This window comes from Pyxicephalus adspersus, chromosome 2, assembly GCF_032062135.1.
Source record: "Pyxicephalus adspersus chromosome 2, UCB_Pads_2.0, whole genome shotgun sequence".
Taxonomy (NCBI): Eukaryota; Metazoa; Chordata; class Amphibia; order Anura; family Pyxicephalidae; genus Pyxicephalus; species Pyxicephalus adspersus.
This window is the reverse complement of record NC_092859.1, coordinates 160460348-160472629: the sequence shown is the minus strand read 5'-3', so window position 1 is coordinate 160472629 and position 12282 is coordinate 160460348. Positions and strand designations below refer to the sequence as shown.

Genomic DNA, 12282 nt, shown 5'->3' with positions numbered 1-12282 from the left:
CCCTCTGATCATATTACCCTGGCCTCCGATCATATTACCCTCCCCTCCGATCATATTACCCTGCCCTCCGATCATATTACCCTGGCCTCCAATCATATTACCCTGCCCTCCAATCATATTACCCTGGCCTCCAATCATATTACCCTGGCCTCTGGTCATATTACCCTGGCCTCTGATCATATTACCCTGGCCTCCAATGATATTACCCTGCCCTCCAGTCATATTACCCTGCCCTCCAATCATATTACCCTGGCCTCCAATCATATTACCCTGCCCTCCAATCATATTACCCTGGCCTCCGGTCATATTACCCTGGCCTCCGGTCATATTACCCTGGCCTCCAATGATATTACCCTGCCCTCCAGTCATATTACCCTGCCCTCCAATCATATTACCCTGGCCTCTGGTAATATTACCCTGGCCTCCAATCATATTACCCCGGCCTCTGGTCACCTTGTTTCCCCACTGGAGGAATTATTTGATGGAGGTTTTATGGGGCAGTTGGGCATTTCCATGGATGACATTCTTCCCATGAAGCTTCCACCAGGGATTCCCCGTCCGAGCAGTAAATCTCCTCTGGTATTTGGAGGTCACCATGAAAGGAATTCTCGGCATCTATAGACATGGTGGTACCGGAGCACAACCCTGTGACAACCATGGACCAATCAGAAGCCCTGTGTGTGAAATTATTAGAAGTCACAAAATTTATGTAAAAAGATTTAGCAGCCAAGAGAAAAGTTTGGGGCTGCATTTCACAGAAAGATTCATCCGGTGACACAAGCTCGGCTCTGACAGGCAGAGGCGGCCATGTATAATGCTGAACAGCTGCACTGCCTATTGTGAGCTGCTCCATAGAAACTAACAGCTTGTTGTCCTCTTTGTGCTGCATTTCCCACAGGTGGCGCAGCGGGAGGAATGAGACTACATGGAATCACATGACTGTGGGGTATCCAGAGATATCATACAAAATATACAGCTCAGCTCCAATGAGAAACTGCTCATATGGGTGAATCACGTGACAGCGTTTTCCTCAGCAATAAAACACCGGTACACTCAGTGCTGGGATGAATGAACCGGGGTCCCAGGTTCAAGTCTCAGCCAGGACAATGTCTGCATGGAGTTTGTATGTTCTCCCTATGTTTGTGTTAATTTCCATACCCAAAAAATGCACCCATGCTGACTGATAACAGCTCAATACATAAACATAAAGTCCTCAGGTTACAAGATTTATGGCAGGATCAACAGATATTGAAAATCTTTCAATGATACATTTACCAGACTAAAAGGGTAGAAATAAGAGTTCATTGTTGGGGTTCACAAATCAGACCCTGCGGGCGATACTCCCAGACATGAGCCACAGCAAGGTCACACGGGGAGTGTCAGCAGTCTGGGTGGGCACAGGGATTGGCATGTTCACCAGTAGGGAAGGTCATCAGTGCGGGAGAGGTCAGAGAGACCCCAATCACCCCCACCTCCCCCTTCCTTAATGACCTCACTAAGTAGTCAGTAGGATAATAACCCAATGCTAAAGACCTTTTCTCACCTCTCCCCCCATGCAATGTAAATGTTTATCCTGCAAGGCTTATGAAGATAAGATGTGTTTGCACAGGGTGGGGGCGGGGGGCGCTCTATGCCTGGACCCTTGGCCTCCATTAGGAGGAAGCCAAATCCCCGCCATCACCCTCTGAGGTTCCCATTACAGAGGTGCAAATCATCTCTCATTGTGGGAAGTTTCTGCTGGTTATTGACTCTGCAGATAGCAAACCGCTCCAACTGATAAGTAAATTGCTAATAAGCAGATTGCAATCTGTCTGCCGATTCCACAATGACAGCCAAGGACAAAAAAAGTTCCAATTCCATGAAAATGACTTTTCCCCAAAACCCTACAGTGATTAAAGGAGGGCTGGGGGGTGCAGGTCCCATCCTCAGCCATGGCAAACCATAAAGAAATCCAATAGCCAGGTGGGGAGTAAAGAAAGTTCCTACATAGCACTTAATGAGGTGACCGGGGGGGGGGGGGGGGGTGTGTTAGGGGGCACGAAATGATCGTACAGCCCCACTGACCTATCAATCATAAAAGGTTTCTCATGGGTAGGGGGGACACCGAGATCCCGAACGATGCACAACCCTGGCTGGTCCAATTCATTGCAGTCCATTAAAGAAATTCTATCTTGGATGTTCCTTTCTTCTATACTTAGATTGTAAGCTCTTCGGGTCAGGGTCCTCTCCTCCTCCTGTGTCACTTGCACCCCCTATTTAATGTACAGCGCTACATAATATGTTGGCGCTATATAAATCCTGTTTAATATTATTAATATATACAAGCAGAGTATTCGGCCACTCACATCCTACAATGCTGAGATTCTCCAACATTATAGACATTCACCTCCTCCATGTCTTGCCAGCTGTACACTGCTATTCTGCCCCCATTCCAGCGGGGTTCTCCTTTATTGAACAGATCTGATGGGTGGCACATACACCGGGTACACATTGGGGTACGTACCCTGGGTCTTTCCATTGTACTCTTCTGAATGATTGGCCAGAAATCCATTGATGACATGAAAAGTTCTCCTAGTTATCAGATTTCAGAAATCAGAGAAATTCCATTCTAGCTAAGTTAGAAATTATTTTGTTTCATTAAAATCTGCAAAATATGTCAAAGAAAATATGTTCCATGTAAACGGAGACGTATGTCTATGTGACGTTCCATATTCCCGGATTCGGAGGAATTGTGTGACATGGACGGGGGCTCAGACACGCCGCCATTACCAAGAAATCAGCAGTGACAGCTCAGAATAAGCGGCCTTAATCCTACAACGCTGCCGGGGCGAGAGGTTTCCTCTCCCGAATATTGAGGACAGATAATAAATGAATCCTAATAACTTGTAGGCAGATTGTCCTGTGTGTGGGGCCGATCATGGCCCATGTAGATCACATCTCAAGGCGCGCCCAATCCAATATCAAGCATTGCTTCCAATGGGCCACATTCACATTAAAGTATTGAGTTGGTGAAATCGGCCCATGGTTGGGCTCTGTGTCACATGACAACAAAATAAAGTATTTGGGCTTCCATAGAACAATAAGAAATGCAAGGAAACCCAAGTGCTCCTAACGTGTGGCAATGTGATGTGCAATGAATCCAGCGTTGTGCATGAAGAACACTGAGCGGATCTGATTTATGTTATTAGCCCTAAATGACGATTTCATATTGAGTCTGTGAATGTCTGAGGGGTCATCACAACCCCAAAATAGCAATTATTGACCAACCGGCCATGTCATGTGACCAGGTTTTTACAGAAGAAATTATATTAAGTTTGGTCTATCAGTCATTACTTTGATAACAATGTTAGTCAGGTAACTACAAAGCCGCCCACATTTGTGAGATCTGAATATGATTCCACCAGGTCTGTGGGGTCCGAAAGGACAATTTAGCCAAAACCGATACCAACAATGCTGAGAAACAAAATACCCGTCAGCTTCTTCCATCGTTCAGATCAACTGCCACTACAAAGGGTCTCACTATCTCCATTTTTATCTTATAGAGAATATAGCAGAAAGAATGAGACTAATTACAGAGGAGGAGGGAACTGTAGTCCCTTTCATTCCCCCAAACCTAACCCCATGGGAAATGCTAGAATTGGAGACTTATAAAATTAACCATCAGAATTGAATTTACATTTTACGTTGACTGATCATTTCACATAAACAAATAAAACACATAGCTTCCAATAACATGAATACAGAGGATGGAATCAGAGTAAACCTGCAGCATACTGAATGACAGTATCAGCCCAGAAGGACTACAGGACTACAGAAGGACTACAGTCCCGCATTTAGGGGTATAGTGGTGCCATGTAGATGGTGACACCATATAGCACACAAATGCCTAAAGCTGAGTTGGGGGTCACTGCCAGGGGGTTTCTCCTCAACAAAAAGCAAAGATGCAGCAAGAGGAAAGGTTATCAGGTGATACTTACTACGTGGACGTGGGGCTTGAGTGGCATTTGGTGAGGCAATGCAGACGTCCTCCCTCGGAAATTGCTCACAGCGAAGCATTTCTGGCCAAGGAAAGCCAAAATACTGCATGACGGGCTCACAAGCATCTCTGACCTCTTCGCATAGCCATCGGCAGGGGTAGAGGGGCTGATCCAGGCACACTGGGGCAAAGAGTGAGCACAGGAACACCTGGGTGCCGGGGTGGCAGTTTTTGCTCAGCAAAGGAACCCAACTGCTGGCTTGGTACTTCACCTCCACCATACTTTCATGGTCTAGAAGATTGGGCAGCACCATCTTGTTATAGCCCACGCCATGGCACAGTGCAAGATCTTGAGGAATGTCCACGCATTGGGGTGTCCTTGAATAAAATCGTCCCGTCTGGTAATGGCGAACCATCTCCGGCTGGAAGCTAACGTAGTCATATTCGCTGGGATTAACTTTCTTAGAACATAAACCAGGTGAGACCCAAAGAAGCAACAGGGGCCAAAAGCCACCCCTCAGCGCCATTGCTTCCAATAAAAAAATATTACCTAATTGTCAAAAAAAAGTCAGAAAAAGTTGAATGGAATGTTTTTGTTTTCAATTAAAAAGAACTCCTACAACAACACACAATCAGAATAGTGCTGACAGTGCAGTAGCGCAGTATAAAGGTCTGGTGGATGGCTTAGAGCTGGCTGCTGTAATTGCAGAATTTGATATTGGAGTGAGGAGAGCAGAAAGTGTTAGCCAGGAAAGAATCCCAGCGATCCAATGAAAAGTGTGCGCTCCCTCCTCCTCCCCACCCTCGCTCTTCCTTGGGTCACACTTTTTTTTCCTCTCACATTTGTGCTGCTTTGCTGCTCTTGTCTTTTTCTTTTCTGACCTCCAGCAGTTTCTCTCACACCTCCCATCCTCCCTAATTTTACTCCCCTGTCCTCCACCCCCTCCTCCCAATCACTTTTCCTCCAGGCATAATTAATTTGCAAGTGTCACTCACAGTTCTTGGAAATTGCAGATTGGAAATGAAGGCCGCGTGCTGAGCAGTTTACCTGCAGCTGTCGCAGGTTACCGCTAACAGCCGGCTGAGAAATGTTCTGGCAAACAGAACGGCCAGGCTTGAGGTGATCAGACCTTCCAAGTGTCCGGAGGTATCCACAAATCATTCAGAAGACAAAGTGCATTTCATGAAAATCACCAATCATTATTGGGCGTTCACTGGTCATACAACTCCACATGTTGGCAAACACGGCGGGGTCACAAATATTGCGAGATACATGGCTGTGTCTGAGGCTACGTACACACGTCAGATGACTCTCATCTGATAATCGCCTCAAGACTATTATTATTATTATTATTATTAAACAGGATTTATATAGCGCCAACATATTACGCAGCGCTGTACATTAAATAGGGTTTGCAAATGACAGACTATTACAGACAGTGATACAGGAGGAGAGGACCCTGCCCCGAAGAGCTTACAATCTAGTAAGACTAGAATCCATTCTGGTGGTGCTCGCTTCGGCAGCACATATACTAAAATTGGAACGATACAGAGAAGATTAGCATGGCCCCTGCGCAAGGATGACACACAAATTTGTGAAGCGTTCCATATTTTTTTACTATGGAACAAAAGGAAAATATTCTATATTGGACTCATAAAGCATCTATCGCTAGTAAATACCAAGAAATTTGCTTCAAGGTAGTCTCGCAGTGGTACCGCAATCCAGAGAAACTACACCATATTTTTCCAGATGTATCAGACTAGCGGTGCCAGACAGAGAAAGGATCTCTACTGCATATATTCTGGCATTGTCCCCCTTTGCGGAATTTCTGGGTCACTATTCGGTCCATTGTTCGACAAATGTCAGACCAGGATATCCCCGGCTTTTTTCCTTCTACAACACGGAAGGCATATAAAAGCTCGGTCATCAGACACCTTATTATGGCTGCTATTTCTTGTATAGCCGCCTGCTGAGGAAACCCTGCTCCACCTACAATTGGCTCATGGCTCGGCAGAGTCAATGAGATCCATGGAATGAAGGACCTTACATCCTCTATCCAAGACACTGGCAGGAAAGTGGCCAGTACATGGTACTAATGGTCTTATTTCATGATCACTAATGAATACCAGGATCTTACTACTTCCAATTAAAATCTCCAAATGGCCCACACACCCTTACCCTTTGGTTGATGCAGAACCCCTATAGGAGTAATCCCCCCATTTTGTGAATTTTCCCCCATACCTTTCCCCCCCTCCCTACATACCCTTTTGTTGTTCTTTTTATTTAAGGATTCTCTAGCACTTTTATAAATTGATTTCTTGTATTGCTGTCCCAAGCTTGCACTAAGTTGTTTGGAATATTCTATTTATGGTTGTTATGTATGTTTATTTTGTTTTATTTCAACCTTGAGGTATTCATGTCTCCCCTTCCCTGGTTTTTATTGTACCCTGTTAAAAGTCTTAAATAAAGAATGTTTTTTTAAAAAAAAAAAAGAATCCATTCTGGTGGATCCATGAATGGTGAACAATCGTAATACAAAAACTTCCCAATATTCCATATCCTCCATCCTCTTGTGTGTCACTTCCTCCACCTTTTAGATTGTAAGCTCTTTTGGGCAGAGTTCTCTTCTCCTGTGTCACTGTCTGTGTCTATCTGTCATTTGCAACCCCTATTTAATGTACAGCGCTGCACAATATGTTGGTGCTATATAAATCCTGTTTATTAATAATAATAATAATAATAATAATACAAGTGAAGGAGAAAGGATGCAGCGGGGTGCCGCTCTGTAATTCTCCCCTCTCCATAAAGCAGAACCCCACTATATGTACAACACTCGTTCAGTCTTTTGGAAAGGATCGTAAAAGATTCATTGACAATTATTGAACGTGTGTACGTAGTGCTGGCCCTTTGAATTGCCTGACGTTTTATATACCACCATATTGATTCTGTGAATAGAATGGTCTGACAAGGACGATATTCTAGAACTGCACCTTTCCATAGAGAATCACACGATGAATCCTGGCTGAGGAATTAAACTGGCAGATACAGAAAATCACCGAAGATATTTTACAGATGATCAACAATCATAAATTGTCTAAAAAGATTTTTACAAATCCCAGCCAATGAATCGCGTGTAATATGTTAGTGCTTCATAAATAAATAAATATTAATAATTATCCCATCATTCTGACCTTCAGGTCACCACAACCCAAATCCTATGATAAAGGTGACCCTTGTGTGCTCACATATTGGAATTGGAGGATTGTCTCCTTATATTACATGTCTGAATGACTACACCAGGCTTTCTTTGTTTCCATCATGGCAGATCCCTAAAAATACCTTTCAGGTCACAGGGAACCCCTTCTATAATTCTTATATCCACAGATCACAGTATATTAGTGTGGTGGCCAGTGGGAAGAATTCCGCTTCCATTGCTGGCCAGTAGGAAGAATGTCATCCTTACAGATAACTAAAAACATCATTGGGGTCACAGACCTGGAAGGTATAAACTGCTCATTGCCCAAGGAGCCCCCAGCAATATCTGGAGGAACCCCGGATACCACTATAAGGATCTCAGTGATGATCTTTCTAATAAATTGTACATAGACAGCTTGTGAAAATTTCTAACATATTACAAGAAGAGCCCTGATCATCGCACTGGTCAGCCGGCTGTAGGATTGTCTCTGGTTACTCGCAGTCTAAGGGCCCCAAAGTGACCACATGGATTCCAAATGCTAATTGTCATGCGAGGTGACACTGGGGTCACTGATCAGTGGTGCAAACACCTTTATTAGTACTTTTCTTCTATTTGTTAAAGTAAATAAAAGACACCTAAAATGTTTGGAAATTATAGATCAGAAATAAACACAGCAAAGTGTATATATGTGGAACACATCGGGGGCAAGATGACGATCATATTACCCAGTGCCGTGCTACTTACCCACCGCATCACTTATTGCAGCCTTCATGGGAATCATGGGACAATTGTATTACATTCCTCGCTGGGTGCCATAACAGCCTGTCATGTGTTTCCAAAAAGCCCCCCCTATAGAAAATAATATTATTAAACAGTATTTATATAGCACCAACATATTACACAGCGCTGTACATAAATAGGGATGAGACAACTTCCTGCTGTATGGAGGAGGGGTGCAGGCGATCTAAGGATGGGGGTTAGAGGTGGGAGATGTGGATGCAGGCGAGTTCAGACGTTAGATTTGTGGAAAGATGAATTAAAATGTGGGATCTGTGAATGGGGGTGGAGGGGCAGAGATGTAAATGGGGGTGGAGGGACACAATTGTAAATGGGCGCAGAGGGGCAGAACTGTGAATGGGGGCGGAGGAGAGAACTGTGAAAAGGGGTAGATAGGTTAGAGCTGTGAATGGGGGGCAGAGAGGCATAGTTGTGAATGGGGGCGGAGGGGCAGAGCTGTGGATAGATTGAGGGGTTCCTGGGTAAAGCTACGTACACACTTCCAATTATTATCATTGGAAAACGAACGTTCCTGCACGATATATACGAACGATCGTATAGCACCGATCCTGCACATAGAGATAACGACACGATCGTTCGTAGATATTGTACACACAATAGATACGATCGTTTGAGCGATAGAGGAACTATGTGCACGACAGGAAAGTGAACGAACGTTCGTTCATCACGCATGCTCTGACCATGGACGATCAACGAACGACCGTACACACGAACGATGTTCAACGATCGTCGTCCAATCCGATCCGCCGGTCCGGTCGTTCGTTTCCAACGAGTTTCCTCGTTCGTCGGCGTCGTTGGTTACTTTTTTACAAACGATTTTTTGCCCAATCGATCGTTCGTCGTTCGATTGGAACGACAAAAATTGGAAGTGTGTACGCACCTTAAGAGCTCTGGTTTGGGTTGCAGAGGTAAGAGCTAAGCTGGCACAATCAGAGTTTCCCCAAACATTGCATTGACTATCGAGACATTCCAAAGTAAGAACATCATATCAGTAGGTAAACATAGAAATCAAAGTGCATTGGTGAAGGAATGCTCTCACCCTCACCATGTAGGTCCAAAAAACTGTCCATTAGCTATGGAGTTGAACAGCTCAGATATGGCTGGCGTCTTAGTATTATAAAGATTACAAAATATGATTATGAATAAAATGAGCAATATAACTTGATGTTCACCTCCAAAAGGTTAGAGGTAAGTATTGTTCTATACCAGACTGCCAGCACGATATGTTGTCTTGCCTGCCTATCACTGACAAACAGGAGAATCCGCTCTACCCAGCAATAATTATCACATAGCGTGTAAAACCAAGTGAAAGATATTGGATATAGCTCATGTTAATGTCTTCCCATCAAACTTTAATGTTTATTAGGTAAATGGGCTGATAGAAGACTTTCTGATGTCCCATTACCATAAATGAAGAAAGGATCTGATGTGGATTCCTTGTCTTCTGTATTTAAACTAAAAAGTCTGATTAGAGGCTCATAAGGGTCATTATTAAACTCTCAGTAGGATAGGGAGTGCACAGGTGGCCTCATGAACCTCGACATACCAGACTGAGGCCTTGATATAAACATTGAAGGTCCGGATTTCCATTAATAAAGCCCACAGACACTCCAGCTTTGGAGCAGAAAGAAAGGCTTGTTTGCTGGAATCATTATTTTATACAAATATTCACCTGTCGTGTAAATAAGCTGTTATGAGATGTCATTATGGCGAAATATGAAGCCTATAATACTTCTGTCTATGGGGTCATACATACATTGCACATCTCTTTCTGGGTTGGCTTCTGATCTATTCTGATCGGGTAGTTCCAAGCACAAAGCACAAATTATGGCCTCATTGTGCCACCAGGATCACACCAATGAGTGGGCTACCATGGCACGAGGTCCAGGTGATGACATTTGTGCACAAGAGGACTTTAGCTGGTATACATAGAATGGGATTCCTTTTCTTGTCCTCAGGTCATCGATATTAGAGCCAATACAGACCTTGGCACACTGATGTGTTGTTTTATTGTGGATTCACATGCATTGAATTAAGACAGCCCAATGAACTGAATGGACTGGCAATGCACCAATAAAAACATCCATTCACCATTTCTGCAATGCAGCACACCATGACACACGAACAAGTATAACGTTTCATGATGAGGGGGGTGAATAGGCTCCCAGATGCCAAGTGTAAATGATTTCACACAAAGGCTCTAATTTCCTAATTCCTACCCATATAATGCACATAAATATACTTCATCATTGTGTATATCCATATCTCTCCTCCTATTGTGTCATACTTCCCCCACCTCCTAGATTGTAAGCTCTTCGGGGAAGGACCTCTCCTCCTCCTGTGTCACTGTCTGTATCTGTCATTTGCAACCCCAATTTAATGTACAGCGCTGTGTAATATGTTGGTGCTATATGAATAATAATGTTGGTGCTGTTTAATAATAATAAATAATAACATAAAAGGGATATTCAGTATTGTATCACAACATGTTTGAGTGGTCTTACCACCATTCTAATTGCCAATGTGTAGGTGTGTGGCAGGTTTATCCTTAATGCACTACTGGAATTTACTAACTATTGCAAAACAATCATCCCTCAGCATACGTGGCTCATCACCATCCTGAGCAAACTTTGCTGCTTGCTAGAGGTAAGTTCAGCCCTTTTCAAACATTGCCCCTCCCAGGAGGAATGGTGATCATTGTTCACTGAACCTCTCATGAGGTATGGCAAGTATGGGGTATGGCTTCTAACTAGAGGTATATTCAGCCATTGACAATCATTGCACAGGAGGTTAGTAAGTACACATGGATCTTTACATCAGGAATAATTAACCTTTAGTAGACATGGCTCCTCACAGGAGGTGTGATTGGTAAGGGCCCATTCCCATTGTTAAGGTGCGTACACACTTCCAATTTTTATCGTTCCAATCGAACGACGAACGATCGATTGGGCAAAAAATCGTTCGTAAAAAAGTAACCAACGACGCCAACGAACGAGGAAAGTCGCTGGAAACGAACGACCGGACCGGCGGATCGGATTGGACGACGATCGTTGAACATCGTTCGTGTGTACGGTCGTTCGTTGATCGTCCATGTTTAGAGCATGCGTGATGAACGAACGTCCGTTCACTTTCCTGTCGTGCACATAGTTCCTCTATCGCTTAAACGATCGTATCTATTGTGTGTACAATATCTACGAACGATCATGTCGTTACCTCTATGTGCAGGATCGGTGCTATACGATCGTTCGTGTATATCGTGCAGGAACGTTCGTCGTTCGTTTTCCGACGATAATAATTGGAAGTGTGTACGTAGCTTTACAGTTCACCATTTCCTCCTCATTTATTGGCAAGTGCTGCCCGATTTAGCATGTAACATTTCTGGGTACCACCATGTGTGACCACACGTTACAGTAGGGCGACATGCAGAACCATCGGGGCACAAGTGCATGTAGCGTGCATTGCCACTTGTTACCACAAACAGTAGTGTGTTGCACTCTGAGAGAAGTCTGTATTTACAAGGGACTCTCCGATCCATTACTAAATCCTGTTATTTGCAAACTGAAATCTTCCAACTCAGAATTTGCAAGATTTAATTGAATTCAGCTGAAACCTGTTATTGTGTCTTACTTCACAACAATTGTTGTTTATAAGAAGCCTATTTGGGTTGTGTTATGTGAGCAAAGTTCTCCCAATACTAAAATGAAGGATTGCTGCAACATTTCCCATTCATGGAGTCCTCCAGAAAATCATACAAATGTCGCAGCAGACTACACGACTACACCAAGCTCTGTAACATGTAACTCTGTGTAGTGACCCCGCACTGCAGCACCCAGCAGAGATCAGGTTAATCTGCAGTCTGGCTGCTCAGATAAGTATTGGATGAACATGTGTTTTTAATAACTCTGCTGTTTATGTGAAACTGATCTGTTTATTGCTTCGAGCTTAACTTTTGTTCCCAGTAACAATAACATTTTCCATGGCAGGGAGTATGATATAGAAGCATGCAAATAATGTATAGCCTGTAAGCAGATTGTTGGCGTTGTATCTTCTGCTCCAAATTATCACAACAGACAACGGCTTTAACAAGAACGCATTCAATGCCATATGCTGATCTACTAATGTGCAGAGCAAACCATGTCTGCTCACCTGGGCTCTGTATGATTGCAAGTTAAGCATAGGTGCACTTTGTACTACTCTGCCCCTCCCTGAATTTTATGTTACAGAATCCTAACTCATTATTATTATTATTATTATTATTATTAATAATAATAATATTATGCAGCGCTGTACAATAAATAGGGGTTACAAATG

General features: G+C 43.5%; 1 protein-coding gene and 1 non-coding gene across 2 annotated transcripts in view; one reads left to right on the top strand and one right to left on the bottom strand.

Annotated features, from left to right (window-relative positions):
* Positions 1-4712, bottom strand: part of SFRP1 (secreted frizzled related protein 1) — a 14897-nt gene extending 10185 nt beyond the window's left edge. Inside the window, exon 1 of the mRNA XM_072402943.1 lies at positions 3978-4712. Within this exon, the coding sequence (XP_072259044.1) occupies positions 3978-4503 (526 nt within the window). The 5' untranslated portion in view covers positions 4504-4712. The remainder of the gene's footprint in view (positions 1-3977) is intronic.
* Positions 4713-5484: 772 nt separating this feature from the next.
* On the top strand, positions 5485-5591 carry LOC140325058 (U6 spliceosomal RNA). Its single transcript, XR_011919643.1, has one exon. It is a non-coding gene; the product is annotated as a U6 spliceosomal RNA (small nuclear RNA).
* Positions 5592-12282: the final 6691 nt, after the last annotated feature.